Here is a 20,953-nt window from a genome sequence, read left to right on the forward strand (position 1 = left end):
AGCTGCCAACATAAGATGTTTCTCCTTCATTCTAGTTTTGTGATAAGTGATTATAGTGATTGGTTTTCAAATAATAGATCTTTACACCCCTAACATAAGCCCAATTTTGTTATGTCCAGTTTCATGTGTTTCTGAATTAGATTTGTAAAAGTGAATTAATGTATTCACCACTAAGAAAGGCCTGTGATTTTCTTCTCTCATAATGTCCTCATTTGATTTCACTATCAAAGTTATGATGGCATCATGAAATAAGTTGAGGGAGTTTTCCTTCTTCCATATTCTGTGAGGTTAGTGTTTCTCTATGACAGCCAGTTTTGGTTTTGTTTGTTTATTTGTTTGTTTCCCTTTTTATTATGTTTTTGTATAATTTCGTGATGAAGCCCTCTGGGTCTTGAGGTTTCACCATGGGTAAGATTTTAATTAGGCTGTCAAATCCTTTAACAGGACTGAAATTTTGCTAGCTCTTTTTTGAACTAAGTATACTTTTTTTTGCTATATTTTATGGATTTGTGTATGTGTGTGACTTACTCTTTTTCTATCTTCTTTTTTTTTTAATTTATTTTTAATTAGGTATTTTCTTTAAATTTCAAAAATTAATAACCCACTCATCCCTGAGGCAGGCCTGTGAGCTGGCCCCTAGGGCTTGAGAGTGGGAGAGCTGCCTCCACCCTTTGACCACTGCAGCATTCAGGAAAGCAGGACCCACTTTGCCTGGGCAGCACAGTAGAGCTGGCCCTGTCCCTCATTTGGGCAATGTAGGAGAGCTAGTGGTCTGACCAGTTAAGCTTCCACCCAAGCCCAGATTCAGGGCTCTGAGTTGTCCATCCCAACCAATACCAACCCATTTAAGAACTGCTGGAACGTGAACGGGCTGGTCCTGCAGATCCAAGCTACAGGATCTCCATGACATAGAGCAACAACAGGATATCTGAAATGAGTTCTGTTAAGGATCCAGTACTGATAATGTAGCAAAAGCCGGAGATCTGGAACCAAATGAAGGATTTATTGCAATGAACATTTACAAGTAAAGCTGTTTGGGCAAAAGGGTGTACTGGGTGACACACTGAAGCTTCCACAGTGAGTTGACTTTTTTGATTGGTTGGTTGGGGGTCTTTATATTTTTTTAATTATTTTATTTTTTATTTTATTTCAGTAGGGAGAGGTTGCAAGGATGGAAGGCAGATGTAAAGGGATGGGGAGATGAGTGGGATTGGGGTGAATGAAATGAAATTCACAAAGAATCAATTAAAGTTTTTAAATTTTTAATAAAAACATTTAAAGACATGTGTAGCAGTCTACAGACAATTTGTGGGAGTAGGGTCTCTCTACTATGTGTGTCCTGGCAATGGAACTAGATCATCATGCTTGGTGGCTAGTGCCTTTGTCTGATGAGCCAGCCATCTGCTAACTCCAGCCTTCATTTTTTATTTTACTTTTTCTGGCTCATTTTTATCAGAATTCCATTACTCTCTTCAAAGAAACAGCTTGTATCTTGTGTTGTAAGTTTTGTGTTTAGTTTATTCTTACTCTATTTCCTGGTCCTTTCTTTGGTTGCTCTTCACTGTTCTTCTCCAGGATAATTTGTAATATGTATTTCAAGGTGGAATATTTCTCCCTAAGCATCAATTTGTCTACATCCAAAACTGTACTTTTCATTACTGGTCATCCCAGTCCTTGTGTGGCTGAGAGAGACAGGAAGATATTGAGTTTGAGGCCTGCCTGTGCCTGTTCCAAAATTACAAAAACAGACAATCAGTTCAGACTATTGTAAATTTTATCCTTATTTCTTTTCTTCCCCTCCTTTTTTTGTTCTTGTCCATGAATTATTTATTTAGTTAGTTTGTTTTTCTTTCCTTTTTTTTTTTTCTTTTGAGATAGGTATAGCTGGTCTTTGCTACTTTGTGGGTTCTTCTTTCTTCCACCCTTTTCTACTCATTTTCTTCTACCCTTTCAACTCCCTAACACTAGATAAGAGGAAGAAAGGGTAGAGGGAAAAGGAAAGAGAATAAAGTCAGGGATAAGAAAATGGGTGACATTGTTAAACTACTTCCTGCTGATTGGGAGCATCAGTTTCCTTGGGGCAAATTTGATCTTCACCATCAGGATATCTAAGTTCTTCTTCTTGTTTCTTCTTTGTACATGACTTCTTAACATACCTCAACCAACAACCCACTTCACCTCTCCGGGCCCTAGCATTTATATACCCTTTAAAAAGTGCCCAGAATTCCAAATGTCACACAATATCAGAAATTATGTGCAGCTGACAAAATCACACCTCTTCTAGAGCATGAGACAAATCATAGTCAGCTGCTATGGACAGTCTGAAGGAGCCCCATATCCTACATCTGGGATTAAAATGAAAACATTCTTAGGAAACCAAAGTATCAAAATTGTCATTATAGACAGGCCTTTACTGTGTAGCCCTGACTGGTCTGGAACTCACTATGTAGACTAAGCTGGCTTCAAAATCATAGCAATCCTTTCTTATATAGCAATTTTTATTATTATGTTTCATAGATTTCACCATTAAATTTCTTTCCAGATTTCACTACTATGGAGTAACTTTTCCCTTTGAAATTAATGTGTGTTTTATGATGAAGCCAACTCACTGTGAGTCTTCCATATAATCTTACGTGTTGTTTCACAGGTTCTCTCTCATTTCTTTCTCTTCTATGGCTTTTCTTTTTTTTTTTTTTTTTTTTGTTTTTGGTTTTTGGTTTTTGGTTTTTCGAGACAGGGTTTCTCTGTGTAGCCCTGGCTGTCCTGGAACTCACTCTGTAGACCAGGCTGGCCTCGAACTCAGAAATCCGCCTGCCTCTGCCTCCCGAGTGCTGGGATTAAAGGCGTGTGCCATCAACGCCCGGCCTATGGCTTTTCAAAACAGGGTTTCTCTATGCAGTCCTGGCAGTCCTAGTACTCACTCTATAGACCAGGTTGGCCTCAAATTCACCTTTGCTTGCTTCTGTCTCCCAAGGACTGGGGCCCAGCAACAGCTTCCTATTTCATTTGCATGAGAATCTGTATGTTATCCTGGTTTTGATGCTGAAATTATCCCATTTTGCCAATAGAATTTTTCCTTCAGGCTGGAGAGCTGTCTTCTAGGCCTGTTGAAACTTTTTTAAGCATTTTCGTCTAAGATTTTCCAGATCATCATGTACTTTGTAGGCCTCATTGCTTTAATTAGCCAGTTGCAGTTCTCCAAGGAGCTCTGGCTTTCTCCCTCCCTCACAGTTGTCCTCCCTCATGCACATTCTGCTCTGGCATCACCTACAAGCTGCCCCTTTTTACATTGCACATGCATACAGGCCTGGGTGTCCATTTAATGGCTGGAGACTGAAGTATCTAGGAAAGAGAAGCCATTTCTCTATTCTTAAATTTTACTTTTAACAGCTGTCTGTCTCTGTGTTTCTGTCTCTCTCTATATCGTTTTAGTCTATGCCTCTGTGTTAGAAATTGTTTTGTCTTTTTTATACTCGTTATCTTGCCTTTTTTAGGGTGTGGTGTGTACACATGCACGATCTCTCTCTTCTCTCTCTCTCTCTCTCTCTCTCTCGCTCTCTCTCGCTCTCTCTCGCTCTCTCGCTCTGTGTGTGTGTGTGTGTGTGTGTGTACTCGCACTCGCGCACACACACGCACACATGTGTTGTGTGCTGGAACTTATTGTGTGATGAGTGTCATTTGTCAGTTGCTGTCCACCTTGATATTTTAAATAGGGTCATTCACTGAAACTTAGAGCTAACTAACTCAGCTAGCCTGGCTGTCTAGCAGTCCCTAGGGGTCTGCCTGCCTCTTACTCCTCATCTCTGGGATTATAAGTATGTGCCACCACACCCAGCTTTTTGTATGGGTACTGGGTTCATGCTCAGGTCCATGTGCTTTTGTGGCAGGCACTTAACCTGCTGGGATATTGCCTCAGTCCCTACCTTCACCCTAATGGAAATGCAAGTCGGCTGAGGGTAAATGCTGGGGTTTGTATTCTGTGAAATACTAACCTGGTTTACTCTTTGGATCATTAGTTTGTGTGTTTTAATTGTTACAATAATAAAATATGGAGAAGATGTGAGGATTATTTTCTAGGATGAATTTACAGAATTAAAATAGACAAATAGGTAAAGGTCAATATTTCAGATTATTCATCAGACCATATGCCTACAATAGAGTAGGAATTCAAATTATATTTATTAGATGAAAGAATGTTAAAAATAGCTTTGGATATGTTTACATCAATTCTTAACCACTGTCAGTGTGAAATCATTATTTTCCAACTCTGTCTTACATATTTTGATTATTTGAGTAATCAAAAGAATTCTATATTTGCCTTGGGGGAAAATGCCATCAGATATTGTAACTAAGATCTGCCTTCACCTTCTATTCATCAACTGAGTAAATGAGTATATATATATATATATATATATATATAATTTTTTTTTTTTTTACAGGACTGAATTTACTCTTAAAGAAACTATGTCCTCTGGAGGTGCTGAAGATGATATCCCACAGGGAGAGAGGAAGACAGTTACAGATTTTTGTTATCTTTTGGATAAATCCAAGCAGCTGTTCAATGGCTTAAGGTTAGTAGTTAAACTTTTCTCTAGTTCTGTATCTGCCCTGGCTGATTTTTGGTAGGTTTCTGAAAGTTATACATAGAATCATATATAACACTTAAATATTTTATATACACACATATGCGTGCATATATATGTATGTATATAGATATGGATGGATGGGTGGATGGATGGATGGATGGATGTATGAATTAGATATAATTGTTGCTGGGTGAGCTCATACCTATAGTAATTTCAGTACTAGGGAGGCTGAAGGGTGAGGATCACAGTGAGAGCTACAGAATGGCCAGGTCAGCCTGGGCTAAAGGAAGACCCTACCTCAAAAACAAGACAAAGAACAAATGGAAAGAAGTGACTGGAGGCTTTTTCTCTGACAGAAAAGAGTGGTTTTATTATTAACAGTTGCTTATTATTCCATATCTGTACATAGAAACTGTCTTTTTTATCTTATCATTATTGTTATTATCATTTTAATGTGTATGGGTACTTGGCGTGTTTGTCTATGCATTATTTGCATGTTTGGTGTCAGCAGAAGAGGGCATCAGATCCTCTGGAACTAGAGTGACAGATGGTTGTAGGCTGCCATGTAAGCCTCCTGTGGGTTCTGGGGATCAAACTCAGATTGCCTGGTTTGTGTGGCAAGCACTTTTATCCACTGGGGCATCTTGCTGTCTTTAGGGAGTTTTTTGATTGTTTCCTTCCTATATTTATGTTGGTTTAAATGGTAAACAAAATCACAGTGCTTACAGAGCACATAAAATCTACTGGTAGTTGGAACCAGTGCCCAGATGAGGGAAGAGGCAAGCGGCACCTAGGTGCAGTGGTGTCAACTCCTGACACCAGCTTCCCCAAATGATCCTTCCACTCACGCTGTTCATCTTGGCTAGGTTTTTTGGGTTTCTCTTTCTTGAGTTGGTGAAGAGAGCTTTTCGTGTTTCTCTTAGGGGAGGGGTATGGGGTGGCACAGTGCTGGAAATGCAATGCAGCCCTTCATGCATAGTGGTTATTTGCTGTACCACTGAACAATAACCACAGCTGCAGTGTAGTTTTAGATTCAAATTAAAGATTTTTTAATATTTTATTTTTAACTCTGTATATTTGGGTGGATTTGTGAATGCAAGTTCAGATGTCCTAGTAGGCCAGAAATACAGGATTCCCCTGGAACTGGACTTATAGGCAGGTATGAGTTACCCAATATGGGTGCTAGGCAAGGAGGTCAAGGGGCACGTTATGCTCTTAAATGCTGAGCCATCTTTCCAGCCTAAGTATGTTTTTCTTTTTTCTTTTTTTTTTTAATTAGATATTTTCTTTATTTACATTTCAAATGCTATCCCGAAAGTTCCCTGTACCCTCCCCATGCCCTGCTCCCCTACCCACCCACACCCACTTCTTGGCCCTGGCATTCCCCTGTACTGAGGCATATAAAGTTTGCACGACCAATGGGCCTCTCTTTCCACTGATGGCCGACTAGGCCATCTTCTGCTACATATGCAGCTAGAGACACAAGCTCTGGGAGTACTGGTTAGTTCATATTGTTGTTCCTCCTATAGGGTTGCAGACCCCTTCAGTTCCTTGGGTACTTTCTCTAGCTCCTCCATTGGGGGCCCTGTGATCCATCCAATAGATGACTGTGAGCATCCATTTCTGTATTTGCCAGGCACTGGGATAGCCTCACACGAGACAGCTATATCAGGGTCCTTTCAGCAAAATCTTGCTGGCATGTGCAATAGTGTCTGCATTTGGTGGCTGATTATGGGATGGACCCCGGGTGGAGTAGTCTCTGGATGATCCATCCTTTCGTCTTAGCTCCAAACGTTGTCTCTGTAACTCCATCCATAGGTATTTTGTTCCCTATTCTAAGGAGGAATGAAGTATCCACTCATTGGTCTTCCTTCTTCTTGATTTTCTTGTGTTTTGCAAATTGTATCTTGGGTATACTAAGTTTCTGGGCTAATGTCCACTTATCAGTAAATGCATATCAAGTGACTTCTTTTGTGATTGGGTTACCTCACTTAGGATGATATCCTCCAGATAGATCCATTTGCCCAAGAATTTCATAAATTCATTGTTTTTAATAGCTGAGTAGTACAGACAAACATATTCATGTGACCTGAACTCAGAATAAAGATACAGAAACTCCCTGGTACTCTCTGTTATGGGAGTTTTTAATCTTTTAGAAGCAGAGTACCTTTGGGCTTGGTGGCGCACGCCTTTGATCCCAGTACTCAGGAGGCAGAGGCAGGTGGATTTCTGAGTTTGGCTACACAGAGAAACCCTGTCTCAAAAAAAAAAAAAAAAGAAGCAGAGCACTTGTTAGTGCATGAAAGGCTTCAAGGGGTTCCTTTTATGTGAGGCCTGTATGGTAAATCTTAAGGAGTTTTCTCTTTCCATCATATATTGCAATGTTCATTTGAATTGTCAGAGCCTTTTGTTTCTCCAGCTGTAATTATCTTAACAGAATGTTTTTCTGGGTAGAAATTTCCTGTTTGGAATATATGCATAGTAATTAGTTAGCTCTTCTTTCCATTCTGTGTAAGAAAACACTCCAGAGAATAAGAAATTGGTAAAGTGAATGGTGATTTGCTTATGATAGTGCTAATGTGTAGGTATAGTAGTCATGGAGTGAGAATAATGTTTTTTAAAAGTTTTGAATACGTTCAGAAAATGATCAAAAACTCAAGTGCGTGCCAGGTTCTGGTTGCCATGGCAACTAAAACTGAAAGTAGACCCTTAATAGTTGGTGGGATTATTCCAGGCAGCAGTTTTAGAACTAAGCTTGAGAGGCAGCTGTGTCTCCAAGTGATAGTGGTATCTTGGAAAAACAGAGGCCTCTGCATCCCTAGCTATGTACTCTATAGGGGTAAATAGATAAAGCTGAACCAAGCCTTGGAGTAGGATGGGGTGGGAGGGAGAGGGAGAGGGAGAAGGAGAGGGAGAGAGGGAGGGAGGGAGGTAGAGAGAGAGAGAGAGAGAGAGAGAGAGAGAGAGAGAGAGAGAGAGAGAGAGAGAGAGAGAGCTGAGAAATGAAGTTTGTTCCAGTTGTCCCTTTTCTTTCCTTCCTTTCTTTTTTTTTTTTTTTTTTGGTTTTTTCGAGACAGGGTTTCTCTGTGTAGCCCTGGCTGTCCTGGAACTCACTTTGTAGACCAGGCTGGCCTTGAACTCAGAAATCCACCTGCCTCTGCCTCCCAAGTGCTGGGATTAAAGGCGTGCGCCACCACGCCCGGCTCAAGCTCCTCTTTCTTAATATTCTGCCAGAGGCCAGTTCTGCAAATTATTAGTTACTACAGAAGCAATACCATCTGTGCATGCGTGTGCTCCATGTTCTCAGTTCATGTGGCTTATACCACTTCCCAGAGTCAAGTATGCTTTTGGCATAGACAAGCACTGCATTGGCTAGCTTGGGTTCATGGTCTAGAAAAGGAGTGACATAGAAATTTAATGTGAGCTGGACATGGGCAAAGAGGTAATCTCAGCACCTGGGAGGCAGAGGCAGGAAGATCAGCACAGATTCCAGGCTAGCTAGGACCACACAATAAGTTCAGCAGAAAAAGAAATAATCATCATCATCATCATCATAATAATAATAATAATAATAATAATGAAGGGGCTAATAAAGAAAATGTGAGCTTCAAATGTAATTGTTTATTCCAACTACCCTTTTTAAAGTAAAAAGAAACATTAATAAATGTGTTATTTGATTCAGTGTGTCAATAGTTCTGTTTTAGCATATTATCTGTGTAGAACTTATCAAGACATTTGTATCCCTTTTCATATCTTTGGGTTCAGTGACTGTTTTATTCTTGCTTGCATCTTAATTCATTTGAGACTTGAAATTCTCTTTTCTAGGACTCCTTCTTTGTGACTTTGTGGCTCATGGCTAAGGCCAAACAGTACACAGTTTAGGCTTCTATCCTCACAGTGCGCCCTGGTTAATCAGTATTGGCTGTTCTGGGTCCATGTCTTTGATGGTCCATCATGTGTTTCCTTTTGGTTTCTCACATCCCCTCTTATAGAGACTGACAGCATACAAGGCATTTGGCTGTTGGCAGTTTGTCACAAAACACCTGCATTTTGGAAATTGTCAGGGTTTTTTGTCATTTGTTATATTCTTTTTGAGGGTTGCCAGAGCAAAGTACAGTAGGCTGGATGTTCACGCAGTGGGTATGTATTATCTCCCGATTAATATAGGCTACAAATCCAAGCTCGGGATGTAGGCAGGGTTGATTTACTCTGAGGACTATGTTTTCTCATGTGTATCCTTGAAAAGCATCATTAGGTGAGAACCCTGGGTTTTTTCTTTATGCTCAGATCTCAGGACACAAATCTACTGTTTTGGGACCCAAAGTTAATGTCAATGAAAAAATGTTGTCTGTGGATTTTTTGTTTTGTTTTTAATTTGTTCTCTTGTTATTCATTCTGTTTTGGGAAGATTCTGAGTAAATTCAAAGCTTCTTGCAAAATCTAGCAATTTAAATGTCATATTAAATAATAGAGCAGATTAGTCTGTTCTCATCAGTTATTTTTTTATTAGATATTTTCTTCATTTCTTCAATTACATTTCAAATGCTATCCCAGAAGTCCCCTATACCCTCCCCCCACCCTGCTCCCCTACCCACTCACTCATCAGTTATTTTTAACTCTCCAAGGTCAGATAAGACAGATCTTCTTAGATCTTAAGGTGTCCAGCTGAGTACAGAGCAAGGGCTGTTTTGTTTTGTTTTTCAAGACAAGGTTTCTGTGTGGCTCTGGCTTCCCTGGAACTCCCTCTGGAAACCAGACTAGACTTGAACTCAGAGATCTACTGGCCTCTGCCTCCCAAGTGCTGGAATTAAAGGCATGAACCACCACCTGGCTTAAAATACCTTCTTAAAGCTCCCTCTGCTTCAAGAACAAAATGCTATGATTCTTGTTAATGTAAGAAAATCTAGAGTCGTAGATAGAGATCAGTGGTAGACTATTTGCCTAGTATGTGTAATGCCTGCATATAATCTCAGTACTAAGGGGATAAAAGAAATCTAGATTGCTATCTTAAATGCTAAAAAAAAAAAAAGAGAATATTGAATTAGGAGTTAGAAGGTGGTTGCATTTGAGTCCTAGTGTACTGGCCACAATTCTCACACACCAGACGAGACACTAAGGTTTTGAGAAGTAAATGAGAAGCCACTGGAAAACATTGTAAAAACAGAAGATTTGTAAGTGATCAGGATTTTAGGAACAGTGTGATACCACACAAGACTGGAGAGGGCTGAAGAGTAGGCATTAGTGATCATAGCTCATTCAAGTACGTGAAGAAGGTAGATTTATATCTTAGTTAAGTTTCCATTGCTGTGAACAGACACCATGATCAAGGCAACTCTTATAAGGACAACAACATTTAATTGGGGCTGGCTTACAGGTTCAGAGGTTCATCATCAAAGTAGGAACATGACTGTGTCCAGGCAGGCATGGTGCAGGAGGAGCTGAGAGTTCTATATCTTCATCTGCAGACTGCTAGAAGACTAGCTTTCACATGGTTAGGAAAAAGGTCCCATTGCCCACCCCCACAGTGACACACTTCCTCCAACAAGGCCATGCCTTTTAATAGTGCCACTCCTAGGCATATGCAAACCACTACATATAGAAACTTGAAACTTCCATAGTTTTGACAACTTAGCTTCACACTGACTACACCTGCAAGGTGTAAGTTAGTTATTTAGTCTGTTTCTTCCCAGCCTCCTCCTGACAGATACCTGCTAACAGCACTGAGGGTTTGTTTGTTTTGTTTTTTTGGTTGTTTTTTGTCTTGTTTTGTTTTTTGTTTGAGACAAGGTTTCTTTGTATAGCCCTGGTTGTCCCAGAACTCACTCTGTAGACCAGGCTGGCCTTGAACTCAGAAATATGCCTGCCTCTACCTCCCAAGTGCTGGGATTAAAGGTGTGTGCCACCACTGCCCAGCTCAGCACTGAGTGTTTAAACAGAGGTTGGTGTCACACCAGTACATTCCGTAAAACATCAGAAAAAGAATGAGCGGCTAGCTTATAGAATCAATGCCTTTGCAAATTGAAATGCAAGGTCATTTAACTTCTGGGGTAATTCACAGAGCCACATTTAATTTGATTCCATGAGTCATTAATTTCCTATCTCTGTTAACAGCAATAATAATCAGATGATGCATTTAGAATCAAACTCTGAATATTAAAAGAATCTGGGGGCTGGTGAGATGGCTCAGTGGGTAAGAGCACCCGATTGCTCTTCCAAAGGTCCGGAGTTCAAATCCCAGCAACCACATGGTGGCTCACAACCATCCGTAACGAGATCTGGCGCCCTCTTCTGGTGTGTCTGAAGACAGCTACAGTGTACTTACATATAATAAATAAATAAATCTTAAAATAAAATAAAATAAAATAAAAATAAAAATAAAAGAATCTGTCTAAAGTTCACTATCATATAATATTTCATTTTAGATTCTAAGTATTTACAGTGATTTAAATGTTAGCTCTAGGATATATGTCATTAGAGAAAAGGTGATATAGAAAAAAAATTTAACCTTGTATTACAAAAGAAACAGTTTTATAGTTGAATTTTTTTTTCTGTTTATGGGGGAAAAGGTACTGCACACAAGCCATGTCATTTCTGAGAAGGTCAAAGGACAACTTTTGGGGTTGGCTCTCTCCTACACAGGTCATCAGTCTTGGCAACAGGCTCTTTTCCTACTAATCCATCTTGCCAGCTACAGAGTGGCTGATTCTTTAGACTGCAACGATAAATGCTCGAATTATTTTGAAGAAATTAATATTAAAAAATATACAGCTAACATTTTTCATTGATCTAAATGTGAAAAATGTTGTGTACTGTCATTTCCTGACAAATCTTATTTAGTGATTTTCTTAGTGATTCTAGAAAATCAGTCACTTTTATCTCAGTTATTAATTTTATTCTGATAACCTCAAGATTGAGCACAAAACATTCATCTTTAAAACACTGTTTTATACAACAAAGAAAATAGAAGTATAACTTTTATTATCTTCATCATCTTCTTGTATGTCTGTGACATATGTGTGGATACACATGCTGTGGAGCTCATGTGGAGGTCAGAAAGCAACCTGTAGAGCCTGTTCTCGTCTTCCATCTTTATACAGGTTCTGGAAATTGAACTCAGGCTTAAACAGCTAACACTTTAACCACTGAGCCATCTCACCAGCCCTCAACTTCTTTATTTAAGCAACAAAATAAATATTACAAGAAAGCAATATAGGGGGGGGGGGGGAAACAACATTAAATGATGAGCCTATGAGGCTATTTGGATTTGTTTTGTTTATTTCATCTTATACTTTTTTTAATGAAGATGAATCTTCAGAAACATTTTGAATATGTTTTTCCATTGTGTGTATGTTGGGGGAGGAATGGTTTTTATTTACACAGACAAGATCTTCCTATGTGTAGCTTAGAATGGCCTCAAACTTAGGATCCCCCTGCTTAGATGTTTTGCATGTTGGGATGACAGACATGTAACACTATGCCTGACTCAATTGTATTTTTTTTTTTTCTTTTTTTCGAGACAGGGTTTCTCTGTATAGTCCTGGCTGTCCTGGAACTCACTTTGTAGACCAGGCTGACCTCGAACTCAGAAATCCGCCTGCCTCTGCCTCCCAAGTGCTGGGATTAAAGGCGTGCGCCACCACCGCCCGGCGTATTTTTTTATAGCTAAGTGTCTGAAATTGAATCTTTCAGTCCTAAAATTCCTTGAATTTGTAGATTTTTCTCTATTTCAACTGCTCATAGACTATCTGTTTGTTTGTTTGTTTATTTATTTATTGGCAGAATTTACCCTTTTCTTACAGCATTTTGTTAAAGCACAACCAACTGATTCAACCCAGGGCTGGCTAATAACATTTTTTCCTTCTTTGTGTAAACTGCCTAGTTTGTCACTCTGCCTGCATTCCAGATCACTGCAGGCAGTTTTGCCATCCCACCAATGGCCTCATGTCCAGTCTGTAGTAATAGTTACCTGCTTCTGAGGCCAGTGCCACGGTCTTTCATGACGATAACCTGTACTCAACACTAGTTGTTAACTAGCTTTTTTAACATACTGCTGCTGTAACAAATCATTCTAAATTTTCATGCCTTACTAAAATGGAGATTTATTTCTAACTCCCAAGTTACCTGTAAGCTGTCTTTAGTCCTCTGGATCCATTTGGTGTATCTTCTCTGTGTTATAGGTTATAGTCAGTGTTAGATCAGATGGTGAAGGGAAGATGGAATAATTTACAATTATATGCATTGCCCTAAACAAGTTAACATGGTTAGGCCCAATATTCCTACAGTAAGTAGAGAATAGTCGTTTACCTAAGGCAGATATCGCAGGTCATCAGGCTTAAGGACATGGGGTATTTCTCTTCTAAAAAAGGGATAGTATAGCATAACAACCCATCCATTTCGAGTTAAGTCTGTGTTCCCTAAAGCAGTGTTTCCAGATTGCTATAGTCTTAGCTGAAGATAAATATTGGAAATTAGCAGTACCTAAGTGAGTATATCACCTGCCAGTGAAGAAATGATTTGTCTTGATAGGAGAGACATGTTCAGAGGACACTAAGATACACTGTAATTTAGAGTGGGAAAATGTGTTCTGGTCTCTAGAATTATTTTTCCTTCAAAAATTAGAACTTCGTTTAACAGAGAAATCCTGGAGGTAAGTATTTTAATTAATATGATTTATTATATCATCACAAGATATAATTTCTGAAAATTTAAAGTCAGTGCCCACTTCACTTTTCAGAGATTTGCCTCAGTATGGACAGAAGCAGTGGCAGTCCTACTTCGGAAGAACTTTTGATGTTTACACCAAACTCTGGAAATTCCAGCAGCAGCATCGGTAAAGAGTTTCATAGCTAAAGGGCAATAAAGGAGCATTGTATAATTGTATGCTAGCTATAGTTCTGACTGTGAACAAATTTACTGTTTTGTCTTATTCTTTATTTTTTTAAGATTTATTTATTTATTTGATGTATATGAGTAAGTACACTGTCGCTCTTTTCAGAGACACCAGAAGAGGACTTCAGATCCCATCACAGATGGTTGTGAGCCACACCGTATGTTTGCTGGGAATTGAACTTAGGACTTCTGGAAGAGCAGTCACTGCTCTTAACCACTGAGCCATCTCCCCAGCCCTTAAAGAACTATTTTATTTTATGTATAGGAGTTCACTGTAGCTGTCTTCAGACACACCAGAACAGGGCGTCAGATCCTATTATAGATGGTTGTGAGCCACCATGTAGTTACTGGGAGTCGAACTCAGGACCTCTGGAAGAGCAGTCAGTGTTCTTAACCACTGAGCCATCTCCCCAGCTCCCTTGTTGTTTATTTTTTGTTTACATATGATTGGGGGGTGAGTTTTGCTGTTGTGAGGTCTGCTTAACTCCAATACAACTCAAAGCCAGGTCAGTGTAGATGACAAAAGTTTATTGTACTCAAGCTGTTACTGATTGATCAGGACACAGAACAGACATGGGAACTAAATAGCAACATACCCACATACCCACCCCTACCCAGGGCGGGAATGTTGCAGAACTTGTAATCTTGAAAACCACAAACATCTGTGCCAAGTAACAGTTATCTTTTCCTACCAATCAGGATTTAGGGATGAGGGACTTTCTTAGAAACATGTCTCTGTGGTACACTTATTCTGTTCCCATTGGTTGGGTTTTTCAACTGTGACAGGGCAACTTGCCTAGCATTCATATTTCAACTTGCCAACCAGGATGTCAGTTAACCAGGGAGGTCTTGAAACTTAAAACTTCATTTGATCTCTATTCAAAATAGAAGTTTTATTCAAAATGGTTTCAGTTTGGTTGTGTGTGTGTGTGTGTGTATGTGTAGGTCACAGGTTTACTGGCTGAGTCATCTTACTTCCACCATGTAGGTTCTAGAGATTTAGTCATCTTGTTGGCTCAGTCTTAATGCTTTTAAAATAACCGCCTATTTAGTGCTTCTTGACCTTTTGGCTAAGATCAAGTATAAAGTATTTTATCTTCATGATCCAAATAAAAACAAGATTTTGGTGGTTTTTGGTTTTGTTTGTTTGTTTTCTGTTTAAAATTTTTAATGAATGTTTTGTATGGAACGTTCTACTCCCTCTTTCACATGGGAAGATAATCTGTGATTTCATTCTGAAATGAGTTAATTGCCCATACTGTTTGGGGAGAAAGTGTTACATCATTTTTGGCTTTTGGTTTTTCGACAAAGTGTTTCTCTGTGTAGCCATGGCTATTCTGGAACTCACTCTGTAGACCAGGCTGACCTCAAACTAACAGAGATCCAACTGCTTCTGCTTCCCAAATGCTAGGATTAAAGACATCTGCCACCACACCTGGCTTCAGTGGGCATTTAATAAATAATTTTTTAGCTGGGTGTGGTGGTACACATTTATAGTTCTGGTGCTTAAGAGGTAGAAATAGGATCAAGAGTTCACGGTTATCTCACTTGTCATTCAAGTGTGAGACTGGAATCCAATCTAATCCTGTAATGAGAATGGAAGCAAAGACAGAAGAATTCCTGGCTAACTGCATGCATGGTAATGACCAAGAATGTGAGAAGCAATAACTGACTGCCATACTTGAGCTGAGGCATACATACGTGCACTCAAATAATCACACGCTCATGCACACTCATACACAGATTATATACTTATATATACCTGATGACATGACACAAATCAGTCAAGAGAAACATTTTTTAATGTAGTAGAATGGTTATAATGAAATCTTATAATTCATGATCTTTGCTAATGAGATGATATTTTATCATTGAATTTATAGCTTTGGTTCTTTTTGAAATTTATATTTTGTTATTTCTATTTTTTGTCTCCTATATAAACAGACAAGTCTTGGATAATCGGTATGGCTTGAAGCGGTGGCAAATAGGGGAAATCGCTTCCAAGATCGGGCAGCTGTATTACCACTATTAGTAAGTGAATTTAATATGGAAAGAATAAAGTGTTTCTTTGGTTAAAACAGAGCATGTTGGAGGGAAGGCAGTGAGCTATAGATGGAATTTTGTTTAGGCTAGATGGATCAAAATGGCATCATGAAATGGCATTATATAATTTAAGCAGTATTCTTCATGTCAGCTGTTCTCTTCAGTAACTTCATTTGATCAGACCTGAGGAGTTTGATTTTGGTTTTTTATAAGCAATGAATACTAAATAGATTTACCATTCTTAGGACTTCTCAAGTCTTGATGGTGTGTAGAGACATGTAGCATATATGATGTTCATAGTATTCTTTACACACTCATCCTTGTTGACTATGTTTGAGAGGTTAAGTGAGGTAAATTGATAGTTGTTTGCATCTTTAAAATAGTAACATCTGAGACTGGAGAGATAGCTCCGCAGTTATGAGCACTGGCTGATCCTTCTGAGGTCCTGAGTTAAATTCCCAGCAGCCACATTTTGGCTCACAACCATCTGTAATGGGATCTGGTGCCCTCTTCTGATGTGTCTGAAGACAGCGACAGTGTACTTAGATACATAAAACTTTAACCTTTTGTAATTTAAAAGGTAAGAAAAGAAAAACCCACAAAGCCCTTGATTGTGGCACACACCTTTTATCCCAACACTCAGAAGGCAGAGGTAGGGGGAATCTGTGAGTTCAAGGCCTGCCTGGTCTACATACAGAGTGAGTTCCAGGACAGCCAGGGCTAAACAGAGAAGCCCTGTCTCAGAAAACCAAAGCAAGCCAAACAAAAGGTAAGAAAAGTCATCATCTTCCCAGTGTGGGCACGCCTCTTAGAATGCCCAGTACTGTTTCCCTCTTGTTGCCAGAAGAGGATCTTAAAAACCTGTGTTACAGTGCTAATGAAAGAACCTAGTAGGGAAACCCCCACTCAATGCCCATTCGGCGTGCACCCAAGAATCACGAACAGACGACCATCTTGATATAAAAGCATGAGGTAGTTTAATGACGGAGCTCCGGGCCGACACATATCTCCCGCAGGAGACAGAGGTGTCGACTACATGGTGGAGCCATAATGGCGGAGCTCCACTAAATGTATCTCACGCACCAGACAGTGGATTTGACCCCGAGGCTTGGAAGCTAGGGGTTTTTATAGAAAAGGGGTGGGGCTGGAGGAGGAATTGGCATGGTTTCACATGATTGGTCCATTTAAACATCAACAGACTGTCAGAAGGGCGGGACATAGGGAGGCACCAGGCCAGTCAGGACATGTAACGACGGGCCTGCCTGGGCATGTCCTGGCCTGTTCTGCTATGTTCTCAGCCCCAGGTTTCAAAGCTCACAAACAACTCTTTGGGCTATTTGACATACATTACATGAATCACAGGTCTCAAGTTTTATTTCCTTTCACTAAGAATAAGTGATTTTTGATGTACTCATCCCTAGAGAAGACATGGATAACATCCTTCCCAAGCTTAGAGAACAGTAATTATGGAAGTACAGATAGAGAGAAGGGCTGAGAAGTACCAATCATTGTAATCATGAATCCTCAGCAACTACAGATGTCTGCATTGGGTCTCCACAAAAAAGGGATCATTAACAGCCAGGCCTTGATGGAAAAGGAGTCAGGGAGCTCTACTGATAGATTCAAAGAAAGATTGTGTTTCTGTAGTTGTGTACCCACTGTTGCCCTCTCTAGGCTCCAGAGATAGTTCCAATCCAATGGTTGCATAAACGGCCCTGGTTATCAAATGAGACATACAACAAAATCTGGGAAGGAACAGGAAGAAAGAAGACTTGATAGGAGTAGAAAGATGAGAGAAAGGAGAGAGTAACCAGAAGGGTGGGTGGGTGGGTGTGTATAAAATTTGTCAGGATACTAAATAAACTTTTTAAAGTAAATTATTTTTTGAAAGTCTCTTATTAAACTAGACATGTTAAACAGGCATCATAGCTCATTTGCATTCCCCAGAGAGTAGTATAGTTTAGTAAGGAGGGGAAAAAACTAAAGAAATGGACCAAAGATCAAGTGACAGTGGGTCTATTGAGTTCTGGAAGCAGGCATAGTAGAATCCTGTCCCTTTAACAATGAGAGTGATGTGTACCTTGGTTGGAACAGCATGGAAGAACTGTATTGCTGCTGTTACCAGACAATTGAAAGATAACATGGTCGATACCTTGCTGACTCAAAGTTACCGTAGTCATTCCCATCCCCCTGTGCAGAGTAGGGCAATCTAGAACAAGTGTTTTTCATGAGCATTACACCCAGTTTGCGTCTTACTTAAAAACAATTTTTTTTTCTTATAGTTTGCGAACTTCTGAGACCAGTTATCTGAATGAGGCTTTCTCCTTCTACTCTGCAATCAGACAGAGATCATACTACTCTCAAGTCAATAAAGAGGACAGGTATGTGTCAGCTTTGCTTTCAGAAAGCATTTTAGTTCATGTGGAAATGGTACAAAAAACATACATTTCCTTTTCCTTTTATTACTCTGTACGTGTGTGTGTGTGTGTGTGTGTGTGTGTGTGTGTGTCCATGCTCCCATGTGTAGATGTCACCGTGTTCATGGAAAGGTCAGGACAACTTTTAAGAGTCATCCTCTACTCCAGCCTCATAGGTTCTGAGAATCCTACTCAGGCCATCATGCAAGTGCCTTTATCCACTGATCCATCTTGTCATAGAGGGTTATTTCTTTATGTTGCATATAGGTTACACAGGTTTCATAGGGAAGAAAGGACTCTAAGCTAGGCTTCACTAATGTCTTTGTCATCTCTAGACCATGTAGTTGTCAGAGAAGAGACTACTAGTGTTGCGGCCCGCCCGCGGTCCACAACACGAACGGTTCAACTGAGAAAGGCAGTTCAGGCTGAAAGAGAGGTAACTAGGCGGGGCGGAAGAAAAGAATGAAGTCAAGACAAGACTCTGATCAAGACTCAATTTAATATTTCCAGACACCCAGTTTATAAAGGAAGGGGGAGGGAACCCAATTTCCCGCCAAGTAACTCAGGGTCCAGTAGCAGGACGAACACGTGTGTGCCTCCAGACGGCAAAGGCAGGTTCCAGCAGTAGGTAGGCGTGGCAGGACGAATGAGCCGGTAGCTCCACCCTTGAGCAGGCAGGTTCCAGGCTGGGGGAAGGGAGGCCACATACTAGCATTCTTTGAATTTTCTGCATAAGATGTAGTGGCAAACACTCTTAGCTCCAGCACTTCAGAGACAGGTGGAGCTGTGTTGGATGTCATCTAGGGCTACAAAGTGATACTGTCAGTCCAAAAAAACAAAAGCACAATGCTGCTTGGTCACCGTGCCCAGCTGAGCCCCACTGTTTGCTTCATGGAGTCTGGTGGGATTCAGGGGTTCCCAATAGATGTCTTATACATGAGACCTTGACAAAGGCCTGGGAAAGAGGGAATCATATTTTTAATAATACAGCATAATGGTTCCTGCCTTCAAAATGGAGTCAGACAGGTTCTCCCTTGACTTGAGTGTTTCTGTCAAATCTTTGATATCTTAATAATGTCATCTTGGCAATGATTTTAGAATTATCTGATGGGCAGTCAGATTAATAACACATTGGAGGGTGCAGGGCCTGATAATGATAACCAGTAAAAAAAATGTTAAAGGACCAGTGATGCGGGGTGGGGGGAGGACATCCTAGCCATATTGGACAGTCAAAAATTTGTTGGAGAGATTTTCTTTATTTCTCTATGTAGATCATGAATTTGGTTGTCAGTCGTATGTGAGAAACCAGAGATAATAAGCAGCACATTCCAGTAAATTGTTGACAGCCAAGATTATGTTTGAATAATAGTCTATATATAGTAGCTCTGTTTTGTAGAAGTTATTCTCAGTTCTCCCATTTCTCAATTTTAGCTAATATTTTTCTGTAATAGTAGTAGTTTTTTAAAAATCAGGCTAGTTTAGAAATCTCTCTTTGTAGTCAACAAGTCCTGGGACAGGTAGCAGAAAGGCAGTGGTAACACAGCAACCAGCGGGATCTGCAGTTCTCAGGAAGAGCTCTCGTATTCTGTTGATTTGCTGAGTAAAATAGGTGCAACTCATCCTATCCCACATAAACCGTTACACCCTGCAGGGAGTACAGAATAAGTATTGTTTTCCTAGACAGAAAGCCTAGGAAATCATTTACCAAAGGAGAGGGAGGTGTGATGAGGAGACTTACAAGAAGAAGGGACATTAGTGTTATCAAAGCATGGGCAGTGGAGGAAATGGACATTATCAACAGGAAAATCAGCCATCGCTTTTAAAACATTAGTGGGTGTTCCATTTCATCCCTCATTTTCATTGTATAATCTTCATATAAAAATCTCTATTCCATACAGATTTCTTTTTAAGAGACTGGGAATGAAGGGGTTCTTTCTTACACAGGAATATTCTCATTGCCTGTTTAGTGCTAGATGGGCCCAGAATTATAGTCCATATTATTAGATACAGACAGAGTTACTCTGGAGATATTAAGTTCAGTTGAAGTGATTAATGAATCTTCCCTTCCTCTTCTTATTTTAGTACATCTGTAATTTCCACTATCAGAACCTTTAAAAGAATATTTGATTATGCTGAAGTCTGTACTATTACGTTGGGATTGGTCAGATTAATCCATCTCAAGTATCTCCATTTATCTAGCTAAAGACCATTTGCTCCTGCCCCCACCCCCTTTTTTTTGTCCTAGCCATGGGCCCTAGTGGGTGGATAAAAGCAACCTTTTGCATGGCAAGACAATAATGTCAGGGTGTTGCCTCTGACAGGAGTGCCTTTTATTTCCCCTGTCAAGATGTATTTAGGTTCTATTTGTATACAAACCAGTAAAACTGTTAGCCACAAGGTAGTCATGGTGGGGTTTCCAGCAGCAAAAATACAGTGTTTAAAGTTATAATGCATAGTCAAACCTTAGAAAGTTTGTTTTTTAGCAGTCCTTTTCTAGTCACTTTCCACCTTTCAGAGTTGGGCTCCTCTTCTGTGGGTTCCTTGGGTACATTTCTTTAGGTGCAAGTGATGAACTCAGGCAGGAATACTAGTAAGATTGACAGCAGTAGCTATCCAGAGAAACATGAGGTAAGGTCCTTTCCATTAGGTTGATGCAGATCAGTTTTGAAGTAGCAGATTGATACAGCCTCTACAGGCTGGAATGAGTGATCTACAGGGCAGTGCCCACTGGGTTGAACAGGCTAAACTTCAGGGAAAATCTTACCCAAGGTTAATTGCAATCCTTTTAAAGACTCTTTTGAAGTAGGACAATCTGATAATATCTAACATGTACCCAAGGGGTCATGGGAAGTGATCACCCATAAACTATCTCATATGGGGTGAACTTTTCTCATTAGGGGGTACATGGGAAACTGAGAAGAGTGTAAGGTAAGAGGTCAACCAGATGGTAACCTAGTTACCATCAGTCTCAAGGTTATATTTAGTTAAAAATCTCCTTTAAAGTTCTATTCATCCTCT

General features: G+C 39.9%; 1 protein-coding gene across 5 annotated transcripts in view; it reads left to right on the forward strand.

The window, feature by feature from the left end:
- Scai (suppressor of cancer cell invasion) overlaps positions 1–20,953 on the forward strand; it is a 120,202-nt gene that overhangs the window by 46,272 nt on the left and 52,977 nt on the right. For all 5 annotated transcript variants that reach the window (XR_003835591.2, XM_085834946.1, XM_021149052.3 and 2 more), the window contains 4 exons: positions 4,440–4,571; positions 13,321–13,416; positions 15,420–15,506; positions 17,801–17,899. Coding sequence is in view for 4 of the 5 variants with exons in the window: in XM_021149052.3 (XP_021004711.1) it covers positions 4,440–4,571; positions 13,321–13,416; positions 15,420–15,506; positions 17,801–17,899 (414 nt within the window). In the remaining variant the exon portion in view is untranslated. The remainder of the gene's footprint in view (positions 1–4,439; positions 4,572–13,320; positions 13,417–15,419; positions 15,507–17,800; positions 17,900–20,953) is intronic.

The sequence above is a fragment of the Mus caroli genome, unplaced genomic scaffold, assembly GCF_978045245.1.
Source record: "Mus caroli unplaced genomic scaffold, Mus_caroli_1 scaffold_2, whole genome shotgun sequence".
NCBI classification, from domain to species: domain Eukaryota; kingdom Metazoa; phylum Chordata; class Mammalia; order Rodentia; family Muridae; genus Mus; species Mus caroli.